Raw genomic sequence first — 20,956 nt, 5'->3', positions numbered from 1 at the left:
AACTTACATACCACAATTTCAATAAAATCAACTCAATCACATACTGTATGACATTTAGATTAATACAGTAACTTTCTTTTAAAGTTGTTTTTTTCTTCAAGCAATATTAATGAAAATGTTGAAAAAATTTATTCAGTACTACTAATTTACATTGTCTGTCCTTTGGGGACTCACTAATAAACTGGGATTTTCTTTTTTCATTTCACTAGAGGTGAGGAATGATCTCACTTTTTACTGTAGGGTGTGTTGGACTGAATAAAGGATAAGGAGTAGGAAAAGGTCATGAAAACCTTTACATTTCATGTTCCTCAGGTACACTAAGCAAGACTGCAGGTGACTCAAGTGTGTGATATATTTACTGTGTGACTAAGAGTCCATTTTAAACTTAGAAATACAGAAACTAATTTCTTTCCACTCATTTTCAGGGTCATTACTAAAAGAAAAGAAAAGACACAGAGTAAGGAAAAATGATTTTTAAGACTTAGGGCCGGGACTTCCCTGGTGGTGCAGTGGTTAAGAATCTGCCTGCCAATGCAAGGGACACGGATTCGAGCCCTGGTCCGGAAAGATCCCACATGCCGTGGTGCAACTAAGCCCATGCGCCACAACTACTGAGCCTGCACTCTAGAGCTCGCGAGCCACAACTACTGAGCCTGCGTGCCTAAAGCCCATGCTCCGCAACAAGAGAAGCCGCTGCAATGAGAAGCCCACACACCACAACGAAGAGTAGCCCCTGCTCGCCGCAACTAGAGAAAGCCCGTACGCAGCAACGAAGACCCAACACAGCCAAAAAAAAGACTTAGAGCTAAACAAGGTCCTAATGTATAGCACGGAAACTATATTCAATATCCTGTGATAAACCATAATGGAAAAGAATATAAAAAAAGAATGTATATATGTATATAACTGAGTCACTTTGCTATACAGCAGAGATTAGCACAATACTGTAAATCAACTATACTTCAATAAAAAAAATTTTTTTTAAAAAGACTTAGGGCTATATAAAAGAGAAAGGAAGGGAAAGAGGAGGGAACTAACATTTGCTGGGCACCTCCTATGTTCTAGGGACTATGAGAGGTGCTTTGCATATCTTGTATGATTTAATTCTCACATCAACCCTATAAGGAAAGTTATTATTCCCATTTTACAGATGAGGAAAATGAATCTCAAGAGACTAAATAATGTGTCTAACATTACATTGCTTGGATCCAAATCTTAATCTGCCTAATTCTAAGGCCCATGATCTGCATATATACTGGGCTCTCAAATAACCCTGCCCCACTGCAATGAAGGAGTCTGAAAAACAAACTGAAGAGTCACATACCTTTTGTGTTTCGTCCTTCTTCTCTTGTTTGAGAATGTCAGTTAAGTTAATGAGCTTTTCCATAGCCTCAACCTGCCTATTCAGGTGCTTCAAATACATCCCACATGCACGGCAATAGGACTCCAAAAGCAGGCCAAACCTCTGACTAACTGTTTTATTGTGCATCTCAGATCTAAAAGGTCAGTGGGAGGGAGGGAGGGAGGGAGAAAGAGAGAGAGAGAGAGAGAGAGAGAGAGAGAGAGAGAGAGAGAGAGAGAGATTCAAATGAGTAGTATACACATAACCTTTTTTAAGAAACCCATTTTCTAAATTCAAAAAATGTTATAATCATGTAACTAATACTAACTAATACAATCATACTAACGAATGATAGGCTTTAAATCATTTAAAACCTATCATTTAGAAGCAAAACAATTAAGAGTTTCAGGTAATTCCTGGAAATATAAATTTTAAAAAAACTAGATTTTAGGTTTATTTCAACTACTTTTCATTTACTAATCTTAGCACAAAATACATAAACATGAAAAAAGGAAATTAGGCACAAAAATAATACAATGAATAGAGAGGGAGTGAAGAGCTCAGTGAACACTATTTGACTCTTCTGGCATACATGTCCCTTTTCTGTACTGTGTCTGAATTTAAGTTATTCTTAAATTTATTTTTTGCTACATTGGTTCTTTGTTGCTGTGCACGGGCTTTCTCTAGCTGTGGAGAGTGGGGGCTACTCTTCATTGCAGTAGGCAAGCTTCTCATTGCGGTGGCTTCTCTTGTTGCAGATCATGGGCTCTAGATGCGTGGGTTTCAGTAGCTGTGGCACGAGGGCTCAGTAGTTGTGGCTCTCGGGCTCTAGAGCGCAGGCTCAATAGTCGTGGCACACGGGCTTAGTTGCTCCATGGCATGAGGGATCTTCTCAGACCAGGGATCGAACTCGTGTTCCCTGCATTGGCAGGTGGATTCTTAACCACTGTGCCACCAGGGAAGTCCCTGAATTTAAGTTATTTCAAACCTAGCTTCTAGATTCTATTTTAAATTTATTTTAACATTTAAAAAATCACGTTAATTACAAATCTGTTTCTAAATTTATAAAAAAGTGCATGGTTTATGACCTCTAACTTTGTGTATTAGATATAGCATATTCTGCAAAATATTTTTTATTCTTAATTAGCTTATTTTCTAGTAAGAAACTTGGGGTTTTGTCATTATTGTTCTGAATTCCAAGGCAAGATTTTTTGGGGGTGGGGGGATATCTTAATCCACACATACGGTGAAATCAATTGCAACATTAATCTGGACCTAGCAAATTTTACTTTGCTTAAAGTAGAATCAAAATCTTTAAAAAATATTTCAGCTCTCATTCCTGTATAAAATTTAGTTTTAATTTTACTGCTTACTTAATGTTAAAGAGAAAAAGCTGAGGGAAGTTCATCACTGGTACAATACACTTTCAGTATGGAAAACTCTTCTAGACAAACAAAAACAACAGTATATAAGTAATACATATTTATACATCAACTGAGAATACAAGTAATATATATATAAAGAATTAAATGGGAAAATAATTTGACTTACTTTAAATGCCAAAAGAAAAAGTGCCCAATCCTTTGATTAGTCAATGCTTTTTTGAGTAAAAACCTCACAAGTAGGTTATCCAAATACTGTTCATATTTTAGGACCTATGTGATTAAAAACAAACAAACAAACAAAAATAAAAACAACTCTACATCAATCAAGGTCAGTTTCTGCATGGTTGGATTTAAAGAAAAATTTTTTAGGAAGAAAATAGATACTACTGGTAATAAAACTGACTTTTAAAAATGCATAAAACCAGCTAGTACAGTAGGTGTTGGAAGGTGCATGGATTTAGAATAAAACATTATTTTTCTATTTTACCTGTACTAGCTGAATTAGGTACTGAGAAAGTTTGTCATCTGTTAAATATTTTTCTAAGCATCGAACAGCAAAACCTCGAACCATAGGATCTGGGTAATTGCAGTCCAGAAGCTCCATAGCCTGTTCAGGTTTGATTGGAGGCCAATCTTTTACCAAGCAGTACATCTGTGTATGAGTGAGATAACAGATCATATTTAAAAACCAAAGATAGTTGTGAATGAACCCTCTTAAGACATTATCTTAATTGCTTATTTTAAAATTAGATAAAAGCCCCCTTTATGAATTCAGTGCTTAAAATGTTTAGTTCTAATTAATCAGTGGAAGTTATGTAAACAGTATTTTTCTCTACTATACAGATCTTCCTCGACTTACAATGGGCTTATGTCTTGATAAGCCTATCATAAGTTGAAAATATCTCAAGTCAAAAATGCACTTAATACACATAATCTACTGAACATCATAGCTTAGCCTAGACTACCTTAAACATACTCAGAACACTTACTTTAGCCCACAGCTGGGCAAAATCATTTAACACAAAGCCTATTTTATAATAAAGTGTTGAATATCTCATGCAATTTGTTGAACACTGTACTGAAAGTGAAAAGGAGAATGGCTGTATGGGTACAGAATAGCTGTAAGGATACTGTTTACCCTCACGATCATCCGGCTGACTGGGAGCTGTGGCTCGCTACTGCTGCCCAGTATCAGGAGAGACTATTTTACCACATATTGCTAGTCTGAGAAAAGATCAAAATTCGAAATGTGAAGTATAGTTTCTACCTAATGCATCTCACCTTCTCACCACTGTAAAGTAATAATATCTTAAGCTGAACCATGGTAAGTCGAGGACCATCTGTATTATCATTATTAATTAATTTAAAACAGTCTATTTCACTTCTTATACTTATGCAGACTTTCTGAGAAAAAACAATGTGAATGACATACCAAATTTGTGCAACAGTTATTCAGTAATCTCAAACATGCATTTACCTGAGCTACTTCATCTCTAGAATTCCATTTAACAGACAGAAGCAATTTGGGTAGAATTTCAGGGATAGTTACACAATAGTGTCTGTGTGGAAAAGACAAAACAAAACAAAAAAAACATTCTTACATATTATTCAAAAGGCCTAGATGTCTAAATTTGTGACTATGCAATCTTTAAGAAGTTCCAAACACTTTTAAAACTTCTTACCATTACTAGCCTTCTTTAAAATCAAAACAAACCTGTGTTTAACACTATAGCTGCACATATATGTACATAGATACAGTTATAATGGCATGGAAGACTAAAGGAAAATCCAAATGGAGGACAGGTACTTAGGAAAAATTATGAATTTATGTTATAGCACTCTTTATATAGCTCCTATTATTCATCTACTTATTCGGCATGAACCATGAGAAGAGTTACCACTTCTACTGTGGTCACTGGACAAAATTTATGTTTAAATGAACTTGCTGCAGAAATGCACTGCAACTGCCTTATTTAAATAAACCAGGGTACACTTACTAAGTTGCAGGATAATTTCTTCAGAAGTGAAAATAAGGCATTACAGTATTACTTTAAGGAAGTGTAAGAAAAAACGAAAAAATGGAAGGAACTCCTAAAAATGAAAATATCTAGACCAATTAAATCACAGCTAAACTGATCTAAAACTAAGGTTTTGTTTTTTGATCTTAAATTTTATTTGAAAACAAACCAAAAAACCAAATCCTAAAAAATGTCATGTCAAGGATTCAGAATTTTAAAAAAGCCTTCAATCTGCAAGGTTATTACCAATGCAGCATGATTTTCTAGAAATACTGATCTATACCCACAGTTCAAAAAAGGATAATGTTTGTAATTTAAAATCATGTAAATTACACTTTATTTACTCTAATAGGTAATGGGAGAAGCATGGCAAGATCAGCCAAAGTCAGTTCTTTCTTCTGAAATGGAAGGAACAGAGACTCTCTATCTTAACACTTACCTGTGGCTCCACAGAAAATCTTTCTCTTGCTCAGTGATTTCAGATAGAGGATCTCGTGTACAAATTGCTCGGAGCTGTTCTTTATCATTTTCTCTTAATTCATTATCTCTAGCTAGTCTGTTACTCTGTAAAATAAAGTAATATCTTATGTAATTTTCTTTGCCATACCCCCCCCCCGATTCATGACTGATCTGCAAAAAGAGAAAATTAATTTTCAATAAACTTTACATTGCTTATTAACTGTTAAAAAACAGTTTATTCTCATTGCAAGACTTTATTTTCAGGGATGGGGAGAACACACTTAAGACAGTTATTTGTGGAACAAATCCAATAATTTACTTGGTTAACATTACCACCAACCAAAGAACAGTTAAGTGCCAAAGTTAGTCAGGGATAAGGCTAGATTTGGATACTAGGGGGTGGTAGTGAACAATTTACTTCTCTTCCTGATGAGGACCCTTCCTAGTATCCTATTAACTAATCTGCTAATGTTTCTGGAATAAGAGAGAAAATTAAAAAGTAAAATAATAAAATAAAAATATAAATTCTTTCATAATCCTTCCCTGAAAATATCCTTATAATCACTTGCAAGGCTTTCTAATTTTAAAAGTAAAAATAAGGGAAAAAAGGAGAAAAAAAATCCATCCACATTAAAACACTGCACACTGAATGTTTGGAAACTAAAAAGAAAATATCATAACTTTTGGTGTAATTCCAAGATTCCAAGTAATATATTTATTCCCTTTAAATACAAATATATTAACCACATAGTGAATAATTATGAACGCATATTAATGTATCATGCAAAACACACTCCCCTTAGGATGAGTTACACATATTCCTATTGGCTAAAAATGAAAGCAGACATCCATGCTACTTGGTTTTTATACATTTCAATATTGTTAATTTATCCAACAGCATAAAGAAATATTACTGGCATATATTCACTCAACAAATCTTTATTAATACATGTACTGTGTACCTTGTCCTGTTCTTACTGTTGGGCTCAGAAAATAGTAAAACACCCTGTATTAACAGAGCCTCTATTACAGTGGGAAATTAAATGAACAAATAAAAATACTGGAGTAGATATAGATAAGATACTCAGGGTGCTGTGACAGAGAAGGACTGAGTGGCTACTTTAGACTGGGTGTTCAGGAATGGCCTTTGAGAAGGTAATATTAATTTGTGATCCAAATGACAAGAAAGAACCATCCACACTAAGACCAGGGAAAGACTACTGCAGATGAAGGAAACAGTGAAAGTGCCCCCAAGGAAAGAATGAGTTTGGTGTGAAGGAGGAACAGGAAGAAGACCAGGGCATCTGAAGTCCAGCAGATGAGGGAGAGGAGTGACAGGAGGTCATGTTCAGAGCATGTAAAATTTGCAGGTCAGGGTAAAAGGTCTGGATTTTACTTTTAGCGAAAGCTGTTTAAAGGATGAATACTATTACTTGATTTATCTTTTATAAGTATTATTCTGGTTGCTTTGGGGAAAGCAGGAGACCAGTTAGGAGGCTACTGTAGTAGTCCAGGTAAGAGAATACTTAACCCTCAACTCATCAGAAAAAGTAGTCATTAAAACTTATCATCTGGGTTCCAATGGACTCTGAGTTCTTTTACTTACTGATTTTTGTTTATATTTTTAATACAAAATAATTTAAAGAATAAAGTGATGGTGAAAAACAATTTTATTAGACATCTTAATAAGAATATAAACACAGTAAAACCAAATTTATAATCCAAAATGGGCAACATATGTTGAATGCAACAAACTTGCTCATCAGCTGTCATGTGTGAGCCTGAATATATCCATCTTGTGAATACTGATTCCAGATTTCAAATACATATCTAGTAAGTTCTAGTTTATCATTACTTCTGGTTTTTCTTCTCACACTTGCATTGTCAAAATACTTTTGAAAACTTTGATGACTCATAATTTTGTTGAAGAAAGGACAGCCATCTTCTTTGCTTCAGAACTGCAAAACACTTCTATTTTTTATACTTACAGATATCAATCAGAATAATCAATCCAAGGATTTAAAAAATTTCTACATCACCTTTTTCCTTCCAGTCATTTTTATACATAACTGCCTGCAGCATTTATCTACTTACTAAGTAAATTCTGATGCACAACATCATAAAAGATGGAAAGAATACTGCAAAAGATGAGGTGTGGGCTGGGTTCTTGTTAAGAAATACTGTGTGATAAAGTCATTCCTGCAGAATGACTAACTGATGTTAGTCATTTTTTGTCCTTGGAGATACACTGTTCACTCATTGTTTCCTGAGTTTGAGAAAAATTCATCTAGGATATTGTCATCTGATATTTCACTTACATGATCAATTTTAACATCATCATTCAAGCCTGGAATAGTGGTTCTCAACTGGGGTGATTCTGCCCCTTCTAAGAGGAACCTTTGATACTGTTTGGACACATTTTTTATCGTCACAGCTTGTGGCAGTGGTGGTGCTGGCACCTAGAGGGTGGAGGCCAGGGACACTGCTAAACATCCTGTAATGCACACAACAGCCCCTACAACAAAGGAGTTTTTGGCCCAAAATGTCAGCAATGTCGAGGCTGAGAAACTTTGCTTTAAAGTGCTATTATCTGTCTCTTTGTATTCATACTCTGATTTGCTAATAATTGTGAAATATTTTCCTCTGTCAATTTTCTTCTCTTTGGCATTATCAGTGGAAAGGGAAAAATTCTGAATTATTAACAGTGTTCAATTAAAGCCTAAAAAATAACAACAACAAAACACTACAAAGATGGTGTTTGCAGACTTCCTTTATACATCTGGAAATATGATGCAAAACACTGGGCTATGCAATGAGAAGACTGAAGGATGATGTAATAGTGATGATTTATCTCACTACTGTATCATCCTTCTAGGCTATTTTATCCTTTTATATTTTTATATTATTTTAGTCTTTTTTTTTTTTTTAGCATAGTTGGAATTAATTCATGAATAATGATGAAATAGTAAAATGTTTTAAGATACAGGAAAACTAAGATCCTATTATTATTTCTAAGAGTTATAAAAGTTTTCAATAGATCCAAAGGTAATTGAAAGATAGAGTCAGTTTTATTCTATTATAAAAATAAACAGGGACTTCCCTGGCGGTGCAGTGGCTATGAATCTGCCTGCCAATGCAGGGGACACGGGTTCGAGCCCTGGTCCGGGAAGATCCCACATGCTGCGGAGCAACTAAGCCCGTGTGCCCAAACTACTGAGCCCGCGCACCACATCTACTGAAGCCCACGTGCCTAGAGCCCGTGCTCCACAAGAGAAGCCACCGCAATGAGAAGCCCACGCACCACAACGAAGAGTAGCCCCCGCTCACCGCAACTAGAGAAAGCCAGCGCGCAGCAACAAAGACCCAACGCAGCCTAAATATAAATAAAATTAAAAAAAAAAATGGATAAGGGTTCCAATTTCTCCACATCCTCACCAACACTTGTTATTAAAAAAAAAAAAGTTTTTCTTTTTTCTTTTTGAAATAAAAAAAATTCTTCTAAGGAAGAAAAAGTCATAAAATATCAATCCTTACAGAGTTAGAACTGCTCAAAAAGGAAACTCAAAAGCTAAAATTTGCTGCAACAAGCCAATGACGTTGGATGTTTGATGGCAAACTGAGTTCAATGGCTGAATTTATGAATAAAATAGGAAATAAATGAGTTTCCAAGTATGTGACTTGACTCTTGTAATTCAGTTAGTTTAAAGGTGTAACTAATTGGATAGGGTTATGGACATTTTATGGAAATGCTCATCAGTATTTTACCCCCAATTTCAAAAGTAAGGAATTCCTGTCTAGTTAGAATGGTTAAGAGTAAAAGACTTCATACTAATTAAACAGTGACACTGGATAACTTATTTTAACTCCTTAAGCCTTTTCCTTACTGGTAAAATACGAATTATAATAGCACCTACCCTCATAGAGACTGCTTTTAAGATTAAATGAGGTAATACATGAAAAGTAATTGGTATGGCATTTGGTATATGGTAAGCACTTAATAAATGTTAGGTATATTCAAAGAACTAAACTTACAGAGTAGGGTTTTTCAAGAAAGAGAATCCCTTTTTAATGTCAAAAAAGCTAATTGTACCTTCAGTAAATGACAGAATTCAGTAATGATTTTAAATTAATTTCTACTTAACAAAATATCTTCTACATAGTTCTGCAAGTAAACAGGTAGGAAGATTATTATTACTATTATTATTATTCTGTTTACAAAAGGGATTGGTAAACTCCTTACTGAGAATACAACTAATAAAGTTAAACTAATAAAGTTCCTAAGCATAGGATTCCAGGCTACCCCAGGGTGCTAATATTACTGTTACTGGGGGTAGGCTTATCTCAGGAACCACATTCATTGAATGGTCTATCTATAACCTTCAATTAGGCCAAAGAAAATGGTGATAAATTAGAAAACTGGGGAAAGAGACAGCAAAGAACAAAATTACCCTCTTCTCTCAGTACTGACACTTTTGCCCTTGAGAAATAAGGGAGAGTTTATGATCTTATTTATTTTTTTAACATCTTTATTGGAGTAGCATTGCTTTACAATGGTGTGTTAGTTTCTGCTGTATAACAAAGTGAATCAGCTATACATAAACATATATCCCCATATCTCCTCCCTCTTGTGTCTCCCTCCCACCCTCCCTATCCCACCCCTCTAGGTGGACACAAAGCACCGAGGAGAGTTTATGATCTTTGAACGCAGTTATACTGTGGTTCAAAAGTTACAGCCAAGATCAGACAAATAGATCAATATTTAAACTCCATTTTATATATATTCTTTTCTAGCATGTCTGGACTATACTGGTATGCTATTTCCTCTGCTTCCTTGCTCAACTAACAACATACTTATATCTTGGTTTCAAGTTCAAGGTTATTATCCCAGAGAGGTCTTTCCTGAACCCAAAATACATTAGCCTTTCTCCCCAAAACCCTATGTTAGTCATTCTTGACACACTATTGTTTCCTTCATGGCACTCACCATGATTTATGATCTTATATTTCTGCTTTTACCAGTTTCAGGCCTATTTTCACCATTAGACTGTAAATCAGTGGAGGTCTCTTTAGGTCACAACTTTATTACCTGGTACCTATTGTATAATAAATATATACATATAGTCAGTATTCAATAAATATTTGTTAAATGAGGCAGGCTAAACTAAGAAGAGGCAGAGCTGCAGTAAAAATATTAGCATACAGAATTTTATTATATTGCAATACTGTTCTAGAGCCTGAAGTTATCTATGCCAGTGTGACTAAAACACATGAAACCTTTTCTATACAAAGAGTAACAGTATGTAGCCAAAGGCACTGATTATGACTGATACTTAAGGAAGACTCAGTGATTTGCCTTACCAGTCCTGCATGGGAATAACTAAATCCTGCTTCTCGGGATACAGACCAATTGGCATGCTCTTCAATCACTGACATATCTGGAAACTTTACCACACTGCTGAACCAGTCAAACTCCAACTCTAAACATGGAGTTTCCTAAGAGATGGAATAAAAGTTAGTATACATATTACACTTGACTGGTACACACACACAAAAGAAAAAAAATCTAATTTATGATAATAAAAAGCTTACTTTATTTGGATTTGATCCAGTAACACCAATAGGGTTCAGCAAATCTTCTAGTCCATGAGGTACTGGCCAAAGATTCAAAGCCATTTTTCCAGATACTAGAGTATCTGTGTAATCAAACAAGTTTATATTTCCCCAGGCCAATGGACAGTGTTCCTTAAAAAACAGAAAAATGTTCACTACTCTGTAGATTAAATTATAAAACGCATTTCAAAATATTGATACTTTTCTTTCCCAGAAAGGAGAAATCAACAACTGTCTTTTTCATGGTATCTATAACAAGTCACATTAATTTTTTCAAAGTATAAATAGTTTCTTTCCTTTTTCTCATTTGAAATTACATGTATTTTAAAATTATAAATAGGAAATATGAACCAAAGCAAGCAAGACAGACATTTGTATGTAGTCACTCTGCAAGTTTAAAAATTTTATCAGTATGAACTCAGGACATATTCATCATAAAATAAATTCTGGAAGCTCTACCAAGCTATTCTTCTCTAAATAAATATATTATTTTCAAATGTTTACGTTATTAAACAAAGAAAAAATAATATCCATTTCTTGAAAAAATTCAATCAGCAGTATAATTAGGAGTTTTTAGAGGTGAATGATTGTTCCTTTTGAAATACTTTACCTCTTTAGCACCCTTTCGGCCTTTAACAGAACAAATAGAAAGGCAAAGTCGAGCAGCACGAGGAAGATCAGGAATGTATATATCGTAATTCAGCCATTCATTCCACCTATGAAAAGTTAAGAAAAAAATAATTTACCAAAAAAGACTTTATCTAGAGTATATAAATGACTCCCATAAATCATCAAGAAAAAGATAAATCAAATGAAAACCAAGCCAGAGACTGACTGGAACAAAGAGTTCACAAGGTCATATTTAAATGGCTAATACACATGAAAAAGTAGCCAATATCAGGACCTCCCTGGTAGTCCAGTGGTAAAGAATCTGCCTTACAATGCAGGGGACGTGGGTCCGAACCTGGTCAGGGAACTAAGATCCCACATGCCGCAGGGCAACTAAGCCCGCCCGCCACAACTACTGAGCTCGCGTGCCCTGGAGCCTGCGCGTCACAACTAGAGAAGAGAAAACCCTCAGGACACAACTAGAGAGAAGCCTGCGCGCTACAACTAAGACCTGACGCAGCCAAAAATAAATAAATAAATAAATCTTAAAAAAAAGAAAGTAGTCAATATCATGTCATTCAAAAAATGCAAAATAAAAGATATCACTATAAAAGAGAATGGCTAAAACTATAAAGACTGATGATACTAAGGGGTGGTAAGGAGGTACAGTAACAGGAAATCTCATACATGCTAGGGGAGGTGTAGTTTGTACAACCAATTTGGAAAGCATAATCTATTAAAACTGAACCATGACTCAGCTCCACCTCTAGGTATAAAACCACAGAAATGTATGCATTTTTGCACAGAATGTTAATAGAATTATTTACAGTATCCCCAAACTTCAAAAAATTCAAATGACCAACAGTAGAATAAATGGTAGTATATTCATATAATGGCATACTATATATCAATAGAAATGAACACCAGTTATTTACAATATGGATAAAATCTTACAACCATAATATTGAGTGTAAGAAGCTAGACACAAAAGAATATCTACTCCTTCAGTCCATTTATATAAAATTCAGGAACAACCAAAACTAACCAATAGTGTTAGAAATCAAGATAGTAGTTATCTTTGGGGAGGGAGAAGATTAATGGATTGGAAGGAGTGTGAGGAGGGGTTTTTGGAATGCTGGTAAATGTTCTAATTCTTGACCAGCACAGTGGCTATACAGGTATTCACCTTGTGATAATTCACTGAACTGTGCAATTATAATTCATGCATTTGTGCTATATTTCAGTAAAAATAAAAAACAAATTAGCTTACAGAAGAGGCAAAGAGAAAAGAGAAACTAAATAAGATAAAATTAGATTTCCTATTATGATTAAAATTATATTTAATTACTTTTATATATGATGTAGTTTCATTCAGAAGGGCCTATTAATTTAAATAAGTCAGTATGTAAATAAAATAAAGGATATGTAAGGAGAAAGTACGTAAATTTTAGAGTAACTAACTACTTCACAAGAGGTAATAAAACTTGACATTCATAATAAGGAAAGCATAAGAAGCTACTACAACAAGTGATGATAAAAATTATTCAAATTTTTATGATAAATTCCCTTCAATTTATTGGATGTTACATGCGAAATTATGTCTATATTTGGTAAACATACTTGTAAAGAGCCAAGTATAATAAGTAGTAGTTTTTTTTTTTAAATTAAAAAACATTATAGTAATGGCTAAAAGTTTGGACTCAGAAGTCAGACTACCTGGAGTAAAATCTTGTTTCTACTATTTTACTATATGTGTAACCCTCGCTTTGTCTGTTTTTTCATCTGTGAAATGGGACTAATAATAGTACCTACTCTCAGAAAGTTGTTTTGAAGATTAAATGAGATAACATAAGTAAAGCACTTAGAACAGTAACTGATCCATGTTAAAAGCTCAAGTGCTAGATATTAACTTTGAAAACTTTTCAAATGGCTTCTTTATAATTCTGTTCTGTTTTCTGATTATAAATAAAACAAGACTTAATTAACAAAACAGTATAAGAATTCTACTTTTAATTAGTCAGACTAAGGTTTAAAACCATCAGTAAAATAAGTTCTATTTATTCTAGTATCTTTGCTTGAGTGTGGGCAAAGATAAAAAGAAATATATTGTCCTTTTATACAGAGAAGACTTACATTTAAAATGGGGGAACTTAGCTAGAAGGAAATCGAAAGGGAAAGGAGACAACAAATGCAGGGAAAAGAAATACTGTGAGATTTGATAAGTCCACAGTAATTCAAGAAAAATTAGAAGCTGTATCTCAAATGTACCTAGTACTTTTTACTACTCTGAAATTTTTAGAAGTGCTCATAATTAGTGAGAAAATTTCTACACACTTTCTAAGAGGACTGTGTCTTATTAATGTAGTTCAGTATTATGCTAACCGAATAAAGCATGTTCCTTTCACACACACACCCACCCATACCCAATTAAGTTCTTTATTTTGGCAATGGTTTTATATATATATTCCAAATTGATTTTGACATTGGGAAATAACTGGTAACATTTATAAGGAAATCATAAAGTATCTAATTTATTTAGCATATAGAAAGAACAGATTTAGAACAATCACTTAATCTCAGTAAGAATTTTTAAGATTCTATCTTTCTAATAACTTCATATACTTTTACCTCTGATCTTTTTTGTAAATGCAGAAAAGTTTTAAAATTTACTTAAATCTTTATACTACTACCACAGGGATTTTACCTTACAGATATTCTTAAAGGAAAGACAATAAAATATAAGTCCTTTATGAATAGCTACTTCAAGATATTAAAATTTTGACATTTTAATCTTATATTATTAAATAAATTTACCTTTTACTTTTCCAAAGCCTGTTTATTCTTGGTACTTGAAAGAACTAGGATAAATCTATCCAACATTACTTTGGGGTCTTTGCTTGGGGATTGTTGAACTCCTTAGATTGTTGGTTTTATAGTTTTCACCAAATTTGGAAAATTCTGGCTATTATTTCCTCAAATATTGTTTTTCTGCTCCTTGCACAACCACCCACCTAACCTGTGACAGATATGCTGTGTGAGTGGGAAATAAACATTTGTTGTTCTAACAAAAAATTTAGAAGATTCTGGTGTGGTCTGTTGCCACAGCATAACTTCTAACCAGAACGATGTATTGATACTTTCTGACCTATGATGGTTCAGGCAGGGCGGGGAACTATTTCCCTTCCTCCTGGTAGAGAAGGCTACCATCTCTTTGAACTTTACATAGGCTCTCTCACCTCTATCAATTTAATTACAACACCAGAACTTTTTCTTGACTCTCCTAGAACTCAGTCTGAATTGATTATGAAATTTACTTCTGGAAGATCCACTAGTTAGCTCTATTGCTAGTCTAAAAAGTCCATCTTTAACATTTAATTCCAATTTGAGTTCTCTTAAAATATTACTATTAATTTCAAGAATAAACTTTTATCCCCAAATGATTCTATACAGAGAAGCAAAGAAATGGCAGGATGTCAAGCTGTTGAATTATACTACCTTTTATTTTTTCATTTTATCTAGGCAGTAATCATTTAAAAATGTTCCCAATAACACCCCCTCCCACTAAGAAACTGGTTTGTTCCCCAAGATTCTTTATTTGAATGTCATAAATATGTATTCTTGGGAGTACTGTAAAGGAAACTGACTCAGAGTAGTCCAGCTCTAAAGTTGTTTGCCAACTCTCACTTATTAATGGAAATGCAAATGGAGATAAAAAAGGAATAAAATGCTAGGTTTATGGATCTAATGTAAGGAATCATCAGCACAAAACTATAACCACATTCTGTTCTCTCCTTGACACAATGAGAAGAGAGGATCAGAAAAACCCTTCCGATAACATTTTAGGGAGAATCAATAAAGTGATCCTGTGATTGATACTCATTAGACGGAATGGCCTCATGTTCTATGTGTAAATGTCTGGTAATTATATATGACTTGTATCAAACTAATGATGTAAACTATACTACTTTTATTTATTATACTGCTAAACACTAATATGACTTTTGGAAATATAAACTCATATATACTTCCTTACCTGGGATTGGAACAAGGTACTCTTTGAGTGTTCACATTATCACATAAGGGTTCTCCTCCATGGTAGATACCTGTTCGAACATAGATCTAAGGAAAATAAAAAGTTATGTGTATAGACATACATATATATATATATATATATATATACACATGCACACATACATACTAGACCAGACCAATATTAAACATTATCAAAACAATGTAACTGATATGAATGAGAGAATCAATTAAAGTTTCTGTTCAGATGTAGCTTTTCTGTTCTCTTTTTCTTCACATGTGTAGTAAATTAATATTGATGCAGATTCTTCGCCAAAATGTACTGCTGCCTTCAGGTGGACATTACACTATTAAAAATCAAGATAGGCCCACAATCCCTTTAGGCCAGGTATGTAATTCAGAGTTTTTCATATTTTAGAAAGATAAATTGGTGCATATACTAAATATTACTTAGTACTCTTAGCAGTTAAAGCAGCACTCCATAAAGAAATTAATATTTCTGCAACAAAACATATGGATATTTACACTAAGTGGGATAAATAAAGACTGTAAGAAACCTCGCTTCAGGTTAGGTCAGGTTTTCCTGCCAAATGAATTCTGTAAAAGTTTGGTTTTAAGAGCTTGGAATTATGGGTATTAGAATTATTAGAATTAGGGATATTAGAATTACAGAAAATGACTGTAAGCTGAGGTAGATGTTTTCTTGCCAACTGAAAACATACTGCAGGCCAACAGATTATTATACACTTCAATAAAAAAGATTTATATAAAATAATTTATATACAATAATAAACATCAACACTTGACCTTACCTTGTCAATGTCTCGAATATTTACATTTACATAGGTTGCACAAAGAATTTTTATTCTAAGTGCACTATTTATAACCCAAAGGGATTTTGTAGATGTTTCTCCATTCATATATGGTGTAGCTGTGGAGATGCGTCTGGAATAAGATGGCATTGTAAAACAGTCCATTGGCAGTTGAGAGTAGAGGCTTTCTTTAGCCATTAGCATCAAATTGGGCATCCTCCCAAGCATTATACAGCTTCTTATATACTGTAAGAGATTAAGGTGGGAGGAGAGAAGCCATTTCTTGTAAGGTTTTTCATTTTAAAGGCAACATATAAGAGTACTATGAGAATTTACATACTAATCTGCAAAAGTAATTAAAAAATCAAACATTATAGATACATTTCTTAGCAGTTGCTATATTTATAACATTTAAAAAACTAACATTTGGGAGTTAGGCTATAGCACAGATAAACCAAACACATCTTGAAATATAAATTGTATAAAAGAAAAGAAAAACAAAGGTCAGCTTTTTAGACTGTAGCTCTACCTTTAACTGGAAGGAAAAAGAAAGAAAAGAAAAATGGAATTAAAAATAAGGATAAGAAGATACTCATTATGAAAACACTAGATATTAGAATTACAGAAAAGGACTATAAGCTGAGGTAGATGTTTTCTAGCCAACTGAAAACGTAACGCAGGTGCTTGTTAAAGGAAAAGCAACATCATTTAGAAAGCCTCTGCCATTCAATCTATTAAGTCATACTGATGTCAAATCCAAGAGTTGCTGCCCACTTGTTCTTCTGTCCCAACATTTCTTGAGAAATATTTGTTTTGTTAAAAAAAAAAACAGAACAAAAACACCCAAAAACCACAAAGAGAGGAGACTAATAAAATTATGGAATATGTTTTAAAAAATATTAAAATGCATTGGTTAGAACTCTGAAATGGTAGTTAGGATAGAGATTTTTAAGCAACTGTACACATATTACAAAAACCTATTTTCTTACCCATAAGCCCTACTATACTGTAAGCAACCTAAAAGCCAGAACCATGTCTTGCTTGGTATTGTAAATCAGTACTTGACATATGCTTGGTACAAATACAGTTGCTTCTTATAGGTATTTATTTAATGAATAGAAATAGAGAGTAGGGAAGTATTTAGAGTATACCTTAATTAACTATAGATCATGGATTTTTTGAAATGTTTATTTTAATTCCTTCTAGTGCCACTGCTTGGGAGGGGATAAAAATCATTAAATACCCCATATTTGGGGATTAGTATAACTGCGAACTTTTTTTTTTTTTTGACAAAGAACACATTTACCTTATTGCTTACACTGCCTATTCAAATGAATACAACAAACACTTTTTTAAAAAAGTAAGGCACATGAAAAGCCTTTTGGGCAAGTTCCATGTTATTTAAAATTCCTATTGGCTATAAAAGTATTCCCACTATAGAACTGGACCTATCCAGAAAAGCACACGATGCATTTTTTGCATGTAGAATACCTGAAACATTATTATATCTTACCTCATGGCACAATTAAACAGTCACCAAATCAAATGTTTGTATCTGAATAATGATATAACTATTGTTACAACTGTAAAACATTAATCAGCTTACCCATATATGTAGTCAGGTCCCCAAATATTAATTATATAAAATCTAAAAGAATAGCATCAGTTGTCTCAAATTCATCAGTCTCTCAAATTAAATATAGTGTAAAAAATAAACTTATTAATGCTATTTACTAATATTAATTATTTAATTTTGGGAATTCCCTGGCAGTCCAGCGGTTAGGACTTGGCGCTTTCACTGCTGGAGCACGGGTTCAATCCCTGATGGGGGAACTAAGATCCCGTAAGCTGTGCAGCATGGCCAAAAAAAAATTTTTTTGATTTTCAAAAACTATGTCCTAAATACAGATACCAGTTCCCAATGTGATTTACCTTTTAAATTTAAAATTAAGATCTTTGAAGTTTGTTACTCACCTTATACTGACTCAGAGGATATTTTTCTAGGAAGTATTCGTCACATCCACACACTTTTAAAATATACTTGCCCTGATATTCTAAAACACAGAGTTTTAGTTGTTCAGATGATAGCAACATACTTCGAGTTTTTTTCCTGATTGCTTCAGCAATTACTTGTTCTGGCACACAGTCATGGTTGATTTTCAGAGTATACTTCTGCTTGTCATTATTTGGAGAAACTATTACCCAAATCACCACTATTATTTGCCCTATAATAGGAAAATAATATTAGATGCAGTCACCACATATATTTCATTCTTCAAGAGACAAATTTCAAAAAGTATGCACTAACCATAATGACTTATAATCAACCTTAATTAAATACAGGTAAATATCAGGTAGAACGACCAAATCTTCAAATCTGATAGGGCTGCCAAACCATGCCCAAATCTCATGTTTTAAGGCAAGCACACAAAACTGTGACTACTGTGTGTCTCAATTACCTGAGAGCAAGCTAACTTCCATTCTAAACTACATGACATACTTCATAGATACAACCCCTGTGAAGAATGACTCATGATGGCATCAAAGGTTCAATATTCAATAGTACCCTAAGTAGAAGAGTTTCTGGGAACTGTGGGAAAGAATCATGGAGACTTAGAGAAAGATGCTGAATCAGAATGAGAGAAAAGATGGGGGAGGAAGGGGAAAAAAATAAATTTTCTATTTTTTTTCCTTTTAAGAAGAATATAATATTAAGCTATAAGCTGGGGGACCAAAAAAAAAAAAAATAATGAAAATGAAAAGATTAAAACTATGTTAGAGTGGTGTAGGTATCCATAGTAAAATTCTTTCAAATTTTCTATATGTTGGAAATAGTTCATAAAGAGTAGTGGGGAAAAATAAAAAGAGCATTCCATTTTAAAAAGTATGCTAAAGTAGAAATGAATTTTTTTTAATTTATTTATTTTATTTATTTATTTTTGACTGCGTTGGGTCTTTGCTCTGTGCGCGGGCTTTCTCTAGTTGCAGCGAGCGGGGACCACTCTTCGTTGTGGTGCGCAGGCCTCTCACTGCAGTGGCCCCTCTCGTGGAGCACAGGCTCCAGGCACACAGGCTTCAGCACTTGCAGCACGTGGGGCTCAGCAGTTGTGGCCTGCGGGCTCCAGAGCGCAGGCTCAGCAGTTGTGGCACACGGGCCCAGCCGCTCCACAGCATGTGGGATCTTCCCAGACCAGGGCTTGAACCCATGTCCCCTGCATTGGCAGGCGGATTCTCAACCACTGCACCACCAGGGAAGCCCAGAAATGAACTTTTAATGAAGACCTTATGTTATATAAGCATTAAACTACTTTGAAAAATATGGCTAAAATAGTAATAAGGTGTCTTAATTTATTCTACTGAGTGAATATTATATTTAATAGTGTATTAAGTTAACTTATTCTATAACTTTCAATTAAAAACTTCACTTTGTTATCCTGAAAAATATAAACATTTATCTGACACAATGATACTTCCATTTCTAAAACAATTAGTTTATATATTCTCATGTACACTTAATTCTAGAAATTGATATATTATCAAAAGTCAACTTATATATTATCACTCACTGTGATCAGAGTTAAATACTGCATCTAACATTAAGATTAGGAAATTTACTTTTTCGTTGTATATAGTAAGAATGTGTGACGCTTCCCCAAAATTTCATAAAATATTTCTATTTCTATTTATTTTTATTTGTAAAAAGATAATCAGCTATAATTCTGTAACAGTGAATTTCAAACTCCATGTTTATTTTTTTTTTCAGTTTTATTCTGAGATAAACAATTCACCAAGGGATCAGCACCATATGCACACATTCATTCAATCAATCACTACTTACTGCACACAAGTTGTGTACCTGGAAAAAAAGACAACCCTCAGAATGAGAGAAAATACTTGCAAACAAATCAATGGACAAAGGATTAATCTCCAAAATATACAAACAGCTCATGCAGCTCAATATCAAAAAAGCAAACAACCCAATCCAAAAATGGGCAGAAGACCTAAATAGACATTTCACCAAAGAAGACATACAGGTGGCCAAGAGGCACATGAAAAGATGCTCAACATCACTAATTATTAGAGAAATGCAAATCAAAACTACAATGAGGTATCACCTCACACTGGTTAGAATGGGCATCATCAGAAAATCAACAAACAATAAATGCTGGAGAGGGTGCAGAGAAAAGGGAATCCTCTTGCACTGTTGGTAGGAATGTAAATTGATACAGCCACTATGGAGAACAGTATGGAGGTTCCTTAAAAAACTAAAGAAAGAATTACCATATGACCCAGCAATCCCACTACTGGGCATATACCCAGAGAAAACCATAATTCAAAAAGACACACGTGCCCCAATGTTCATAGCAGCACTATTTACAATAGCCAGGACATGGAAGCAACCTAAATGTCCATCGACAGACGAATGGATAAAGAAGATGTGGTATATATATACAATGGACTATTACTCAGCCATAAAAGGGAATGAAATTGGGTCATTTGTAGAGACCTGGATGGACCTAGAGACTGTCATACAGGGTGAAGTAAGTCAGAAAGAGAAAAACAAATATTGTATATTAACGCATATATGCAGAATCTAGAAAAATGGTACCGAAGAACCAGTTTGCAAGGCAGAAATAGAGACACAGATGTAGAGAACAAATGTATGGATGCCAAGGGGGGAAAGTGGGGGAT

The 20,956-nt window shown here is 34.0% G+C and overlaps 1 protein-coding gene across 1 annotated transcript in view; it reads right to left on the bottom strand.

The window, feature by feature from the left end:
- LOC132364648 (phosphatidylinositol 4,5-bisphosphate 3-kinase catalytic subunit alpha isoform) overlaps window positions 1-20,956 on the bottom strand; it is a 90,765-nt gene that overhangs the window by 10,421 nt on the left and 59,388 nt on the right. The window contains exons 4-14 of the mRNA XM_059920546.1: window positions 18,239-18,489; window positions 16,265-16,510; window positions 15,457-15,542; window positions 11,425-11,530; window positions 10,794-10,946; window positions 10,563-10,697; window positions 5,185-5,309; window positions 4,205-4,286; window positions 3,215-3,379; window positions 2,894-2,997; window positions 1,325-1,496 (exon numbers count right to left, since the gene is read on the bottom strand). Of these exons, the coding sequence (XP_059776529.1) occupies window positions 1,325-1,496; window positions 2,894-2,997; window positions 3,215-3,379; window positions 4,205-4,286; window positions 5,185-5,309; window positions 10,563-10,697; window positions 10,794-10,946; window positions 11,425-11,530; window positions 15,457-15,542; window positions 16,265-16,510; window positions 18,239-18,489 (1,625 nt within the window). The remainder of the gene's footprint in view (window positions 1-1,324; window positions 1,497-2,893; window positions 2,998-3,214; window positions 3,380-4,204; window positions 4,287-5,184; window positions 5,310-10,562; window positions 10,698-10,793; window positions 10,947-11,424; window positions 11,531-15,456; window positions 15,543-16,264; window positions 16,511-18,238; window positions 18,490-20,956) is intronic.

The sequence above is a fragment of the Balaenoptera ricei genome, chromosome 4 (genome assembly GCF_028023285.1).
Source record: "Balaenoptera ricei isolate mBalRic1 chromosome 4, mBalRic1.hap2, whole genome shotgun sequence".
Taxonomy (NCBI): domain Eukaryota; kingdom Metazoa; phylum Chordata; class Mammalia; order Artiodactyla; family Balaenopteridae; genus Balaenoptera; species Balaenoptera ricei.
Note: the sequence above shows the minus strand (reverse complement) of the source record. Positions and strands in the feature narration are given on the sequence as shown.